Source organism: Oncorhynchus kisutch, unplaced genomic scaffold (genome assembly GCF_002021735.2).
Source record: "Oncorhynchus kisutch isolate 150728-3 unplaced genomic scaffold, Okis_V2 Okis06b-Okis10b_hom, whole genome shotgun sequence".
Taxonomy (NCBI): domain Eukaryota; kingdom Metazoa; phylum Chordata; class Actinopteri; order Salmoniformes; family Salmonidae; genus Oncorhynchus; species Oncorhynchus kisutch.
The window spans coordinates 1,739,083-1,754,983 of NW_022261983.1; the positions used below are offsets into that span (position 1 = coordinate 1,739,083).

The 15,901-nt window shown below is 48.1% G+C and overlaps 1 protein-coding gene across 1 annotated transcript in view; it reads left to right on the plus strand.

The window, feature by feature from the left end:
• cep112 (centrosomal protein 112) overlaps window positions 1-15,901 on the plus strand; it is a 221,621-nt gene that overhangs the window by 56,986 nt on the left and 148,734 nt on the right. Inside the window, exons 13-17 of the mRNA XM_031814326.1 lie at window positions 10,914-11,068; window positions 11,543-11,672; window positions 13,190-13,282; window positions 13,544-13,603; window positions 15,048-15,127. Of these exons, the coding sequence (XP_031670186.1) occupies window positions 10,914-11,068; window positions 11,543-11,672; window positions 13,190-13,282; window positions 13,544-13,603; window positions 15,048-15,127 (518 nt within the window). The remainder of the gene's footprint in view (window positions 1-10,913; window positions 11,069-11,542; window positions 11,673-13,189; window positions 13,283-13,543; window positions 13,604-15,047; window positions 15,128-15,901) is intronic.

The window sequence follows — 15,901 nt, forward strand, 5'->3', positions numbered from 1 at the left end:
AAGAGCAATGAGCTCAACTTCTGTGTGCCCTTTAAACTTGTATTGTGAGGAGGCAGAACTAGGCAGAGCAGGAGAAAGCGAAAGAAACAGCAGCTTGGGGAGAGAGAAAAATGCTTTTGGGAACAAGAGAGAAGATGTTTTCATAGGCAGGCGGAACAGTTGACTTTTTGAAGTCTATTTCTTTAACTTTCTCTTTGAGACTTTGCAGAGGGAATGAAGAGCCTACAGATTCATCAGATGTGTCTTTTAAAACAGTCCCACCTGATAGGATCTATCCCTGGTGCACTGAGGACTTTGATGTCTGCTTAGCTGAGAGTTGGAGAATCTGGTTGCTGAGAAACACAGTCGGTTCAGGCTGACTGTAGAATTGAGCATGAGTTCAGTTGGGTAAACTGTGGTGTGGTGCTGGGATAGTGGGTTTGAGACCAGAGAAGGCTGGTGGGAGGAGCTTCAGGTGGACGGGCTCATTGTAATGACTAGAATGGAACCAATGGAACAAAGTCAAACGTGATTTCCATATGTTTGATACCGTTCCATGTATTCTATTCCAATCTTTACAATGAGCCCGTCCTCCTATGGCTCCTCTCACCAGCCTCTTCTGATACTGGTAAATGGGCTTGGATGATGAGTCACTCATGCTGTAGAACAGTAGGGTGAAATAGAGTTGTACTGGTCTGCTATCTTAATTTGATCACTGTTGTTGCAGAGAATTTTCCTACTCAGCAGGAAATGCAAATTGTAGTGTATTCAAGGTTTAAAAGGCTTCTAACGTTTCTGATTTCCACTTAAAAATGTCAGCCTTGATTTGCCCTAATGAAAAATGTTTCACAAAAATGTCCATTAATTATAATCCACAATTGCAGGATTATTTTCCTGCTGTGAGAAGCAGGGTCCTATTAAAATGGCGCATCTGTAACAGAATTGTTCATCTTGATGGTGGTCAGTGATGTTCATGCTGTCTCATGCTGATGGTCCTCTCCCACTGTATAGGATCAGACAGTGATGTTCATGCTGATGGTCCTCTCCCACTGTATAGGAGCAGACAGTGATGTTCATGCTGTCTCATGCTGATGGTCCTCTCCCACTGTATAGGAGCAGACAGTGATGTTCATGCTGTCTCATGCTGATGGTCCTCTCCCACTGTATAGGAGCAGACAGTGATGTTCATGCTGTCTCATGCTGATGGTCCTCTCCCACTGTATAGGAGCAGACAGTGATGTTCATGCTGTTTCATGCTGATGGTCCTCTCCCACTGTATAGGAGCAGACAGTGATGTTCATGCTGTCTCATGCTGATGGTCCTCTCCCACTGTATAGGAGCAGACAGTGATGTTCATGCTGTCTCATGCTGATGGTCCTCTCCCACTGTATAGGAGCAGACAGTGATGTTCATGCTGTCTCATGCTGATGGTCCTCTCCCACTGTATAGGAGCAGACAGTGATGTTCATGCTGTCTCATGCTGATGGTCCTCTCCCACTGTATAGGAGCAGACAGTGATGTTCATGCTGTCTCATGCTGATGGTCCTCTCCCACTGTATAGGAGCAGACAGTGATGTTTATGCTGTCTCATGCTGATGGTCCTCTCCCACTGTATAGGAGCAGACAGTGATGTTCATGCTGTCTCATGCTGATGGTCCTCTCCCACTGTATAGGAGCAGACACTGATGTTCATGCTGATGGTCCTCTCCCACTGTATAGGAGCAGACAGTGATGTTCATGCTGTCTCATGCTGATGGTCCTCTTCCACTGTATCGGAGCAGACAGTGATGTTCATGCTGATGGTCCTCTCCCACTGTATAGGAGCAGACAGTGATGTTCATGCTGATGGTCCTCTCCCACTGTATAGGAGCAGACAGTGATGTTCATGCTGTCTCATGCTGATGGTCCTCTCCCACTGTATAGGAGCAGACAGTGATGTTCATGCTGTCTCATGCTGATGGTCCTCTCCCACTGTATAGGAGCAGACAGTGATGTTCATGCTGTCTCATGCTGATGGTCCTCTCCCACTGTATAGGAGCAGACAGTGATGTTCATGCTGTCTCATGCTGATGGTCCTCTCCCACTGTATAGGAGCAGACAGTGATGTTCATGCTGTTTCATGCTGATGGTCCTCTCCCACTGTATAGGAGCAGACAGTGATGTTCATGCTGTCTCATGCTGATGGTCCTCTCCCACTGTATAGGAGCAGACAGTGATGTTCATGCTGTCTCATGCTGATGGTCCTCTCCCACTGTATAGGAGCAGACAGTGATGTTCATGCTGTCTCATGCTGATGGTCCTCTCCCACTGTATAGGAGCAGACAGTGATGTTCATGCTGTCTCATGCTGATGGTCCTCTCCCACTGTATAGGAGCAGACAGTGATGTCATGCTGTCTCATGCTGATGGTCCTCTCCCACTGTATAGGAGCAGACAGTGATGTTCATGCTGTCTCATGCTGATGGTCCTCTCCCACTGTATAGGAGCAGACAGTGATGTTCATGCTGATGGGCCTCTCCCACTGTATAGGAGCAGACAGTGATGTTCATGCTGATGGTCCTCTCCCACTGTATAGGAGCAGACAGTGATGTTCATGCTGATGGTCCTCTCCCACTGTATAGGAGCAGACAGTGATGTTCATGCTGTCTCATGCTGATGGTCCTCTCCCACTGTATAGGAGCAGACAGTGATGTTCATGCTGTCTCATGCTGATGGTCCTCTCCCACTGTATAGGACCAGACAGTGATGTTCATGCTGTCTCATGCTGATGGTCCTCTCCCACTGTATAGGACCAGACAGTGATGTTCATGCTGATGGTCCTCTCCCACTGTATAGGAGCAGACAGTGATGTTCATGCTGTCTCATGCTGATGGTCCTCTCCCACTGTATAGGAGCAGACAGTGATGTTCATGCTGATGGGCCTCTCCCACTGTATAGGAGCAGACAGTGATGTTCATGCTGATGGTCCTCTCCCACTGTATAGGAGCAGACAGTGATGTTCATGCTGATGGTCCTCTCCCACTGTATAGGAGCAGACAGTGATGTTCATGCTGTCTCATGCTGATGGTCCTCTCCCACTGTATAGGAGCAGACAGTGATGTTCATGCTGTCTCATGCTGATGGTCCTCTCCCACTGTATAGGACCAGACAGTGATGTTCATGCTGTCTCATGCTGATGGTCCTCTCCCACTGTATAGGACCAGACAGTGATGTTCATGCTGATGGTCCTCTCCCACTGTATAGGAGCAGACAGTGATGTTTATGCTGTCTCATGCTGATGGTCCTCTCCCACTGTATAGGAGCAGACAGTGATGTTCATGCTGTCTCATGCTGATGGTCCTCTCCCACTGTATAGGACCAGACAGTGATGTTCATGCTGTCTCATGCTGATGGTCCTCTCCCACTGTATAGGACCAGACAGTGATGTTCATGCTGATGGTCCTCTCCCACTGTATAGGAGCAGACAGTGATGTTTATGCTGTCTCATGCTGATGGTCCTCTCCCACTGTATAGGAGCAGACAGTGATGTTCATGCTGTCTCATGCTGATGGTCCTCTCCCACTGTATAGGAGCAGACAGTGATGTTTATGCTGTCTCATGCTGATGGTCCTCTCCCACTGTATAGGAGCAGACAGTGATGTTCATGCTGTCTCATGCTGATGGTCCTCTCCCACTGTATAGGAGCAGACAGTGATGTTTATGCTGTCTCATGCTGATGGTCCTCTCCCACTGTATAGGAGCAGACAGTGATGTTCATGCTGTCTCATGCTGATGGTCCTCTCCCACTGTATAGGAGCAGACAGTGATGTTCATGCTGATGGTCCTCTCCCACTGTATTGAAGCAGACAGTGATGTTCATGCTGTCTCATGCTGATGGTCCTCTTCCACTGTATAGGAGCAGACAGTGATGTTCATGCTGATGGTCCTCTCCCACTGTATAGGAGCAGACAGTGATGTTCATGCTGATGGTCCTCTCCCACTGTATAGGAGCAGACAGTGATGTTCATGCTGTCTCATGCTGATGGTCCTCTCCCACTGTATAGGAGCAGACAGTGATGTTCATGCTGTCTCATGCTGATGGTCCTCTCCCACTGTATAGGAGCAGACAGTGATGTTCATGCTGTCTCATGCTGATGGTCCTCTCCCACTGTATAGGAGCAGACAGTGATGTTCATGCTGTCTCATGCTGATGGTCCTCTCCCACTGTATAGGAGCAGACAGTGATGTTCATGCTGTCTCATGCTGATGGTCCTCTCCCACTGTATAGGAGCAGACAGTGATTTTCATGCTGTTTCATGCTGATGGTCCTCTCCCACTGTATAGGAGCAGACAGTGATGTTCATGCTGTCTCATGCTGATGGTCCTCTCCCACTGTATAGGAGCAGACAGTGATGTTCATGCTGTCTCATGCTGATGGTCCTCTCCCACTGTATAGGAGCAGACAGTGATGTTCATGCTGTCTCATGCTGATGGTCCTCTCCCACTGTATAGGAGCAGACAGTGATGTTCATGCTGTCTCATGCTGATGGTCCTCTCCCACTGTATAGGAGCAGACAGTGATGTTCATGCTGTCTCATGCTGATGGTCCTCTCCCACTGTATAGGAGCAGACAGTGATGTTCATGCTGTCTCATGCTGATGGTCCTCTCCCACTGTATAGGAGCAGACAGTGATGTTCATGCTGTCTCATGCTGATGGTCCTCTCCCACTGTATAGGAGCAGACAGTGATGTTCATGCTGTCTCATGCTGATGGTCCTCTCCCACTGTATAGGAGCAGACAGTGATGTTCATGCTGATGGTCCTCTCCCACTGTATAGGAGCAGACAGTGATGTTCATGCTGTCTCATGCTGATGGTCCTCTCCCACTGTATAGGAGCAGACAGTGATGTTCATGCTGATGGGCCTCTCCCACTGTATAGGAGCAGACAGTGATGTTCATGCTGATGGTCCTCTCCCACTGTATAGGAGCAGACAGTGATGTTCATGCTGATGGTCCTCTCCCACTGTATAGGAGCAGACAGTGATGTTCATGCTGTCTCATGCTGATGGTCCTCTCCCACTGTATAGGAGCAGACAGTGATGTTCATGCTGATGGTCCTCTCCCACTGTATAGGAGCAGACAGTGATGTTCATGCTGTCTCATGCTGATGGTCCTCTCCCACTGTATAGGAGCAGACAGTGATGTTCATGCTGATGGGCCTCTCCCACTGTATAGGAGCAGACAGTGATGTTCATGCTGATGGTCCTCTCCCACTGTATAGGAGCAGACAGTGATGTTCATGCTGTCTCATGCTGATGGTCCTCTCCCACTGTATAGGAGCAGACAGTGATGTTCATGCTGTCTCATGCTGATGGTCCTCTCCCACTGTATAGGAGCAGACAATGATGTTCATGCTGTCTCATGCTGATGGTCCTCTCCCACTGTATAGGAGCAGACAGTGATGTTCATGCTGATGGTCCTCTCCCACTGTATAGGAGCAGACAGTGATGTTCATGCTGTCTCATGCTGATGGTCCTCTCCCACTGTATAGGAGCAGACAGTGATGTTCATGCTGATGGGCCTCTCCCACTGTATAGGAGCAGACAGTGATGTTCATGCTGATGGTCCTCTCCCACTGTATAGGAGCAGACAGTGATGTTCATGCTGATGGTCCTCTCCCACTGTATAGGAGCAGACAGTGATGTTCATGCTGTCTCATGCTGATGGTCCTCTCCCACTGTATAGGAGCAGACAGTGATGTTCATGCTGATGGTCCTCTCCCACTGTATAGGAGCAGACAGTGATGTTCATGCTGTCTCATGCTGATGGTCCTCTCCCACTGTATAGGAGCAGACAGTGATGTTCATGCTGATGGGCCTCTCCCACTGTATAGGAGCAGACAGTGATGTTCATGCTGATGGTCCTCTCCCACTGTATAGGAGCAGACAGTGATGTTCATGCTGTCTCATGCTGATGGTCCTCTCCCACTGTATAGGAGCAGACAGTGATGTTCATGCTGTCTCATGCTGATGGTCCTCTCCCACTGTATAGGAGCAGACAATGATGTTCATGCTGTCTCATGCTGATGGTCCTCTCCCACTGTATAGGAGCAGACAGTGATGTTTATGCTGTCTCATGCTGATGGTCCTCTCCCACTGTATAGGAGCAGACAGTGATGTTCATGCTGTCTCATGCTGATGGTCCTCTCCCACTGTATAGGAGCAGACACTGATGTTCATGCTGATGGTCCTCTCCCACTGTATAGGAGCAGACAGTGATGTTCATGCTGTCTCATGCTGATGGTCCTCTTCCACTGTATCGGAGCAGACAGTGATGTTCATGCTGATGGTCCTCTCCCACTGTATAGGAGCAGACAGTGATGTTCATGCTGATGGTCCTCTCCCACTGTATAGGAGCAGACAGTGATGTTCATGCTGTCTCATGCTGATGGTCCTCTCCCACTGTATAGGAGCAGACAGTGATGTTCATGCTGTCTCATGCTGATGGTCCTCTCCCACTGTATAGGAGCAGACAGTGATGTTCATGCTGTCTCATGCTGATGGTCCTCTCCCACTGTATAGGAGCAGACAGTGATGTTCATGCTGTCTCATGCTGATGGTCCTCTCCCACTGTATAGGAGCAGACAGTGATGTTCATGCTGTCTCATGCTGATGGTCCTCTCCCACTGTATAGGAGCAGACAGTGATGTTCATGCTGTCTCATGCTGATGGTCCTCTCCCACTGTATAGGAGCAGACAGTGATGTTCATGCTGATGGTCCTCTCCCACTGTATAGGAGCAGACAGTGATGTTCATGCTGTCTCATGCTGATGGTCCTCTCCCACTGTATAGGAGCAGACAGTGATGTTCATGCTGATGGGCCTCTCCCACTGTATAGGAGCAGACAGTGATGTTCATGCTGATGGTCCTCTCCCACTGTATAGGAGCAGACAGTGATGTTCATGCTGATGGTCCTCTCCCACTGTATAGGAGCAGACAGTGATGTTCATGCTGTCTCATGCTGATGGTCCTCTCCCACTGTATAGGAGCAGACAGTGATGTTCATGCTGTCTCATGCTGATGGTCCTCTCCCACTGTATAGGACCAGACAGTGATGTTCATGCTGTCTCATGCTGATGGTCCTCTCCCACTGTATAGGAGCAGACAGTGATGTTCATGCTGATGGTCCTCTCCCACTGTATAGGAGCAGACAGTGATGTTCATGCTGTCTCATGCTGATGGTCCTCTCCCACTGTATAGGAGCAGACAGTGATGTTCATGCTGATGGGCCTCTCCCACTGTATAGGAGCAGACAGTGATGTTCATGCTGATGGTCCTCTCCCACTGTATAGGAGCAGACAGTGATGTTCATGCTGATGGTCCTCTCCCACTGTATAGGAGCAGACAGTGATGTTCATGCTGTCTCATGCTGATGGTCCTCTCCCACTGTATAGGAGCAGACAGTGATGTTCATGCTGATGGTCCTCTCCCACTGTATAGGAGCAGACAGTGATGTTCATGCTGTCTCATGCTGATGGTCCTCTCCCACTGTATAGGAGCAGACAGTGATGTTCATGCTGATGGGCCTCTCCCACTGTATAGGAGCAGACAGTGATGTTCATGCTGATGGTCCTCTCCCACTGTATAGGAGCAGACAGTGATGTTCATGCTGTCTCATGCTGATGGTCCTCTCCCACTGTATAGGAGCAGACAGTGATGTTCATGCTGTCTCATGCTGATGGTCCTCTCCCACTGTATAGGAGCAGACAATGATGTTCATGCTGTCTCATGCTGATGGTCCTCTCCCACTGTATAGGACCAGACAGTGATGTTCATGCTGTCTCATGCTGATGGTCCTCTCCCACTGTATAGGACCAGACAGTGATGTTCATGCTGATGGTCCTCTCCCACTGTATAGGAGCAGACAGTGATGTTTATGCTGTCTCATGCTGATGGTCCTCTCCCACTGTATAGGAGCAGACAGTGATGTTCATGCTGTCTCATGCTGATGGTCCTCTCCCACTGTATAGGAGCAGACAGTGATGTTTATGCTGTCTCATGCTGATGGTCCTCTCCCACTGTATAGGAGCAGACAGTGATGTTCATGCTGTCTCATGCTGATGGTCCTCTCCCACTGTATAGGAGCAGACAGTGATGTTTATGCTGTCTCATGCTGATGGTCCTCTCCCACTGTATAGGAGCAGACAGTGATGTTCATGCTGTCTCATGCTGATGGTCCTCTCCCACTGTATAGGAGCAGACAGTGATGTTCATGCTGATGGTCCTCTCCCACTGTATTGAAGCAGACAGTGATGTTCATGCTGTCTCATGCTGATGGTCCTCTTCCACTGTATAGGAGCAGACAGTGATGTTCATGCTGATGGTCCTCTCCCACTGTATAGGAGCAGACAGTGATGTTCATGCTGATGGTCCTCTCCCACTGTATAGGAGCAGACAGTGATGTTCATGCTGTCTCATGCTGATGGTCCTCTCCCACTGTATAGGAGCAGACAGTGATGTTCATGCTGTCTCATGCTGATGGTCCTCTCCCACTGTATAGGAGCAGACAGTGATGTTCATGCTGTCTCATGCTGATGGTCCTCTCCCACTGTATAGGAGCAGACAGTGATGTTCATGCTGTCTCATGCTGATGGTCCTCTCCCACTGTATAGGAGCAGACAGTGATGTTCATGCTGTCTCATGCTGATGGTCCTCTCCCACTGTATAGGAGCAGACAGTGATTTTCATGCTGTTTCATGCTGATGGTCCTCTCCCACTGTATAGGAGCAGACAGTGATGTTCATGCTGTCTCATGCTGATGGCCCTCTCCCACTGTATAGGAGCAGACAGTGATGTTCATGCTGTCTCATGCTGATGGTCCTCTCCCACTGTATAGGAGCAGACAGTGATGTTCATGCTGTCTCATGCTGATGGTCCTCTCCCACTGTATAGGAGCAGACAGTGATGTTCATGCTGTCTCATGCTGATGGTCCTCTCCCACTGTATAGGAGCAGACAGTGATGTTCATGCTGTCTCATGCTGATGGTCCTCTCCCACTGTATAGGAGCAGACAGTGATGTTCATGCTGTCTCATGCTGATGGTCCTCTCCCACTGTATAGGAGCAGACAGTGATGTTCATGCTGTCTCATGCTGATGGTCCTCTCCCACTGTATAGGAGCAGACAGTGATGTTCATGCTGATGGTCCTCTCCCACTGTATAGGAGCAGACAGTGATGTTCATGCTGTCTCATGCTGATGGTCCTCTCCCACTGTATAGGAGCAGACAGTGATGTTCATGCTGATGGGCCTCTCCCACTGTATAGGAGCAGACAGTGATGTTCATGCTGATGGTCCTCTCCCACTGTATAGGAGCAGACAGTGATGTTCATGCTGATGGTCCTCTCCCACTGTATAGGAGCAGACAGTGATGTTCATGCTGTCTCATGCTGATGGTCCTCTCCCACTGTATAGGAGCAGACAGTGATGTTCATGCTGATGGTCCTCTCCCACTGTATAGGAGCAGACAGTGATGTTCATGCTGTCTCATGCTGATGGTCCTCTCCCACTGTATAGGAGCAGACAGTGATGTTCATGCTGATGGGCCTCTCCCACTGTATAGGAGCAGACAGTGATGTTCATGCTGATGGTCCTCTCCCACTGTATAGGAGCAGACAGTGATGTTCATGCTGATGGTCCTCTCCCACTGTATAGGAGCAGACAGTGATGTTCATGCTGTCTCATGCTGATGGTCCTCTACCACTGTATAGGAGCAGACAGTGATGTTCATGCTGTCTCATGCTGATGGTCCTCTCCCACTGTATAGGACCAGACAGTGATGTTCATGCTGTCTCATGCTGATGGTCCTCTCCCACTGTATAGGACCAGACAGTGATGTTCATGCTGATGGTCCTCTCCCACTGTATAGGAGCAGACAGTGATGTTCATGCTGTCTCATGCTGATGGTCCTCTCCCACTGTATAGGACCAGACAGTGATGTTCATGCTGTCTCATGCTGATGGTCCTCTCCCACTGTATAGGACCAGGCAGTGATGTTCATGCTGATGGTCCTCTCCCACTGTATAGGAGCAGACCGTGATGTTCATGCTGTCTCATGCTGATGGTCCTCTCCCACTGTATAGGACCAGACAGTGATGTTCATGCTGATGGTCCTCTCCCACTGTATAGGACCAGACAGTGATGTTCATGCTGTCTCATGCTGATGGTCCTCTCCCACTGTATAGGAGTAGACAGTGATGTTCATGCTGTCCCATGCTGATGGTCCTCTCCCACTGTATAGGACCAGATAGTGATGTTCATGTTGATGGTCCTCTCCAACTGTATAGGAGCAGACAGTGATGTTCATGCTGATGGTCCTATCCCACTGTATAGGACCAGACAGTGATGTTCATGCTGATGGTCCTCTCCCACTGTATAGGAGCAGACAGTGATGTTCATGCTGTCTCATGCTGATGGTCCTCTCCCACTGTATAGGAGCAGACAGTGATGTTCATGCTGTCTCATGCTGATGGTCCTCTCCCACTGTATAGGACCAGACAGTGATGTTCATGTTGATGGTCCTCTCCCACTGTATAGGAGCAGACAGTGATGTTCATGCTGATGGTCCTATCCCACTGTATAGGACCAGACAGTGATGTTCATGCTGTCTCATGCTGATGGTCCTCTCCCACTGTATAGGAGCAGACAGTGATGTTCATGCTGTCTCATGCTGATGGTCCTCTCCCACTGTATAGGAGCAGACAGTGATGTTCATGCTAATGGTCCTCTCCCACTGTATAGGAGCAGACAGTGATGTTCATGCTGATGGTCCTATCCCACTGTATAGGACCAGCCAGTGATGTTCATGCTGTCTCATGCTGATGGTCCTCTCCCACTGTATAGGACCAGACAGTGATGTTCATGCTGTCTCATGCTGATGGTCCTCTCCCACTGTATAGGACCAGACAGTGCGGGAGCTGGAGCTGCGTGTGAAGCAGCTGTCAGTGGAGGTGGAGAACGGTAACGTGCTGAGGCAGAAGGTGACCCAGGAGAAGGGCCAGCTGGAGATCCACATCGCTACCATCAGCTCTGAGCTTCAGGAGGCCAACCGACAGTAAGGAGGAGACCCCACACCTCGGTCACCCACATCCACCCACTCACTGTTCTCTTCCCAAACCTTACATGAAAAGAAGGAAAAGTCTCACCCCAAAATACACAGACAGCCCCCAAGTCATTTACCGACCCAATCCGACACAGAGTTCCCAGTCTAATCCCCAGCTCCAGCCTCTGTTTGAGCCAAGCAGTAGGCCCTTACAATCGTGAGTGGTGCTGACTGTTTGTATGTCTGTACTGAGTATGTCTGTGTTGTGTTGTCCAGGAGGGTGTATGTAAAACAACAACCATAGGACCACCACACTCTCACCAAGCTCTAAGAAACAAATGGTTGTCAGAACGTTGAGTATGTCTGTGTTGTGTTGTCCAGGAGGGTGTATGCAAAACAACAACCATAGGACCACCACACTCTCACCAAGCTCTAAGAAACAAATGGTTGTCAGAACGTTGAGTATGTCTGTGTTGTGTTGTCCAGGAGGGTGTCTCTGCTGAGGGAGAAGGAGCAGCAGAGTGAGCAACATGAAGACACACTGCAGAAGCTCCAGACCAAACATGAGGCTGACATCAGCCACTTCCAACAGGAACACACACTCTCCGCTGCTAAGGTAGCCAACGGCATGTGCTAGTAGACTAGACTACTGTAGAACACTACTGCACTGCGACAGTATCATTGCGCAACATGGTACGCAGCAACATCTGGATGTGCGTGCAAAACAAGTTCCACATTCACATTCTGCTACCATTTCTGTCTAGCCGTCTGCGCATACAAATTGATGCATATGTTCAATAAATCCAACGTATGCATCACACAGAACGCACCGCAACGGCCTCTGCAATGCAGTGCAGCAAGGCAACACAGTGTTCCATTGGAAATGAATGTACTTCTGGTGTACCAAAATAGAATGACGCTGTCGGTGTGATCGAGGCGTAAGGTACCCAACCAAATTAGTATAGAAAAACTAGATGCTACACCACTGCATCACCTGATGCTACACTACTGCATTACCTGATGCTACACCACTGCATTACCTGATGCTACACCACTGCATTACCTGATGCTACACCACTGCATTAGCTGATGCTACACCACTGCATTCTATGATGCTACACCACTGCATTATCTGATGCTACACCACTGCATTACCTGATGCTACACCACTGCATTACCTGATGCTACACCACTGCATTACCTGATGCTACACCGCTGCATTACCTGATGCTACACCACTGCATTACCTGATGCTACACCACTGCATTACCTGATGCTACACCACTGCATTACCTGATGCTACACCACTGCATTACCTGATGCTACACTACTGCATTATATGATGCTACACCACTGCATTATCTGATGCTACACCACTGCATTACCTGATGCTACACCACTGCATTACCTGATGCTACACCACTGCATTACCTGATGCTACACCACTGCATTACCTGATGCTACACCACTGCATTACCTGATGCTACACCACTGCATTATCTGATGCTACACCACTGCATTACCTGATGCTAAACCACTGCATTACCTGATGCTACACCACTGAAATAACTATTAGCTGGGCACACGCTATTCAATTCAAGGGGCTTTATTGGCATGGTACATATGTTAACATTGCCAATGCAAGTGAAGTAGATAATATACAAAAGTGAAATAAACAATAAAAATGAACAGTTCCACACTCTCTCAAAGATGCTGTAGAATGGTTAGATATATCTTCATGCTATACTGTGTATGACTTATGTTCAACTGAAGCCTTGACAGCATTTATATCCCCCTGCTGCTGAGTCATATGGTTGTTAGATAAGACTCCTGTTGTTATCCTCGCTCACTTTCTCTCTCTCTATTTGACCTTTTAGTCATTTAGCAGACACTCTTATCCAGAGCGACAGGAGCAATTAGGGTTAAGTGCATTGCTCAAGGGCATATCGACAGATATTTCACCTGTAGGCTCAGGGATTCGACCCAGCAACCTTTTGGTTAATGGCCCAACGCTCTTAACTTTACCACCTCCCTCTCTCTTTCTCTCCCTCTCTCCATCTCTCTCTTTCTCTTTCTCTCCCTCTCTCCATCTCTCTCCCTCTCTCCCTCTCTCTTTCTCTCCCTCTCTCTCAGGCCTCTGATGTGATTGAGGACCTAGAACAGACAGTTGCTCAGCTCAGACAGCAGCTACAGGACAGTGAGCACAGGAGACTGAAACAACTCAGGGTAAACTGTGTGTGTGTGTGTGCGTGTGCGTGCGTGTTCGAACTGCTTCATTCCACAACTGGAAGAAGTAGAAAAGACTATACAGATGTGTGTCCAGAGACCCATAACCCTCAAGATCCTCTGCTGGATAGATTTTCAAGCAGATGGGTGTTTTGTTTGAATGTGAATAATGGGAAAAACACATCTCACATAAAAATAACTTGTTGTGGTTCTTTGTAGTTCTGTATGAATGTTTCAGACTTCCTGACTTGTGTTTTCCAGGACACAGAGAATAAACTTCAACAAGAGAAAGCAGATCTGCAGCACCACTGTGAGAAAAAGGTACAATCTCTATCAGTAGTTACCCGTGCATCAAATCAATGTAGTTACCCTCATGTCAAATCAATAATAAATATTTGTGTCAATACAATACTCTCATATCAAATTGAGATTATATGGCTAACCTCTTATTTAGTGTATAGGCTCAAAATAAACAAAGGAAGACTGTCTCACTTTGTCTTAATGAGGAGCGTCCTTTCCTCTGAGTCTTACTCTACATAACTATGTAGGCCTACCGTGCCTAAAGTCAACTCTGTGAAACCTAAAGCCTGATCATAATTACATTCTACCTGCCTTTCCAGACTGACTGTGGTTCAATGGGAGAGATAAAAGCCTGGGACCCACATGGTCCTGGCTAGATCCCCTTCTACCCTTCCCTTTGATATGTTATGTCCTGCCTGTAAACTCAAAGCTGTGATTAACAGGTCAGACTACTGCTGGTCACAGGGCTCAGTGGCTGTGGGGAGGAAGGGTGGAGTGGAAAGGTGAGGGGCATTCGGAGGAGTGAGGGTTTGACATTTAGGGGAGTTGGGGGTTCAAATCAAATGAAATCACATTCTATTGGTCACATATGCATATTTAGCAGATGTTTTTGCGGGTGTAAGGGGGAGAGCTGGGGTGTGGCGTGAAGTTGCCCAATTTAAGGCCATAGGGGACGGGAGATGAAGTCTTGTCCGTCCGAAGAGCCATGCTCAGTCGCCCCAGCTAAATCCAGCAAGGACCTTAATTGCTGCCAGACAGCAATGGCAGCGACCCCTTTCTCTTTCAAGCCTCCCTTCAAAGCCAATGTGTTGTCATAAAAAATCCCCCATCTAATGAGTTGGTCCGGCCAGGCCAGAGTCAGGTGGGTGAAGATCAGGTTTAAGATGCAGGTCCACACACCTGGTTCATCTTCAAAGTAAAGCCTGCATGTTGAAGGGCATAGCAGTCAGTCATAAAGAGGGGTTGGGGGGGGACTGATACACCTGCAAGCTAGCTAGCTACCAGGTCTGGGTCTCTGTTAGCAGGGTCATGGTGAGGGTCAATGCCATTTCACCTTCTGTTGTTTAATCATTATGTGACTGAAGTAAGTTGTTAGTTGAAAAAATAGTTAAATAGCTGCATCAAATGTTTTGAGTGCACAGCCATTCTCCAGCTCCCAGTGAACTTGATGAAAGAATCTGTCTGTCTGTACATTCTTAAACGCCTATCAGGAGATGGGCCCAGATGGCAGCTTGATGATGGGTGGAGATAAGAGGTCAGGGAGAGGCAACCCCAGGGCCCAGGTGGATAAGGTCATGGAAAGGGGTGCTTGCTGAGAGATGGACCTGCTGTCATAGTGTCTGTCTCGGTTTCTCTCTCTTTCTCTCTCTCTCTCTCTCTCTCTCTCTCTCTCTCTCTCTCTCTCTCTCTCTCTCTCTCTCTCTCTCTTTCTCACTCTCTCACTCTCACAATCACAATCACACAGGTGCGTGCCCTACACAACGAGGCGGAGAAAGAGAGAGAAGAGACCAAGAAGAAGATCTCCGAACTTGAAGAGTCACTGAAGTGAGTAGCAAAACACTGTAAATCAAATGTCTGTTTTCTTCTTTCATTTCATCACTACTTGGGGACTTGCCATTCCGTTTGGTTCAGAACACATCAGAAACATGGGATTTGTTCACACACATCACCAACCCACAAACCCACAATTCCAGCTTATGAAAAATGTCTCACAGCGAGCCAACACAGGCTTCCATCCATGCAATTATACAATGATACAATCCCCCCAAAGTCACTGATTTAGAAAAATGCTTAAGCACTCAGACATTGGTAAGTGCTAGTTACAGGGCCCGGGATACAGCTATAATTTGCAGAGCTCACCCTTGTGCAGTAATTGAAAACTGCAGTGGATATTTGAAGCTATATCAAATGTTGTCACTTTTAGTCTCTCCATATGTGCCTGTCTGACACATGCTGAAACATAGGAACCTCCATAGAGAGTTCTCATATCTGTGCTGTGCAGCGTCCCCAGTTGTGGAGCAGTGCCGAAATCCTTATTGTTGTACACCTCTCCTGTCTCAGATCTACAATGGCTGTGTCCGAATACCCATACTAGCGTATTAAACTGCATACGATTTAGCATGCACCGTTTAGTAAATAGTATTTTTCCAAATTCAACCAGCCTGATAATAGATCATTTATCTAAATGCTGAATAGAGTAGGAATGGAGTTATAGGCCTACTCAGGCTGGTTATAGGCAGACTATCACATTTGACCTACACTGAGTGTACAAAACATTAAGAACGCCTTCCTAATATTTAGTTGCACCCCTCTCTTTTG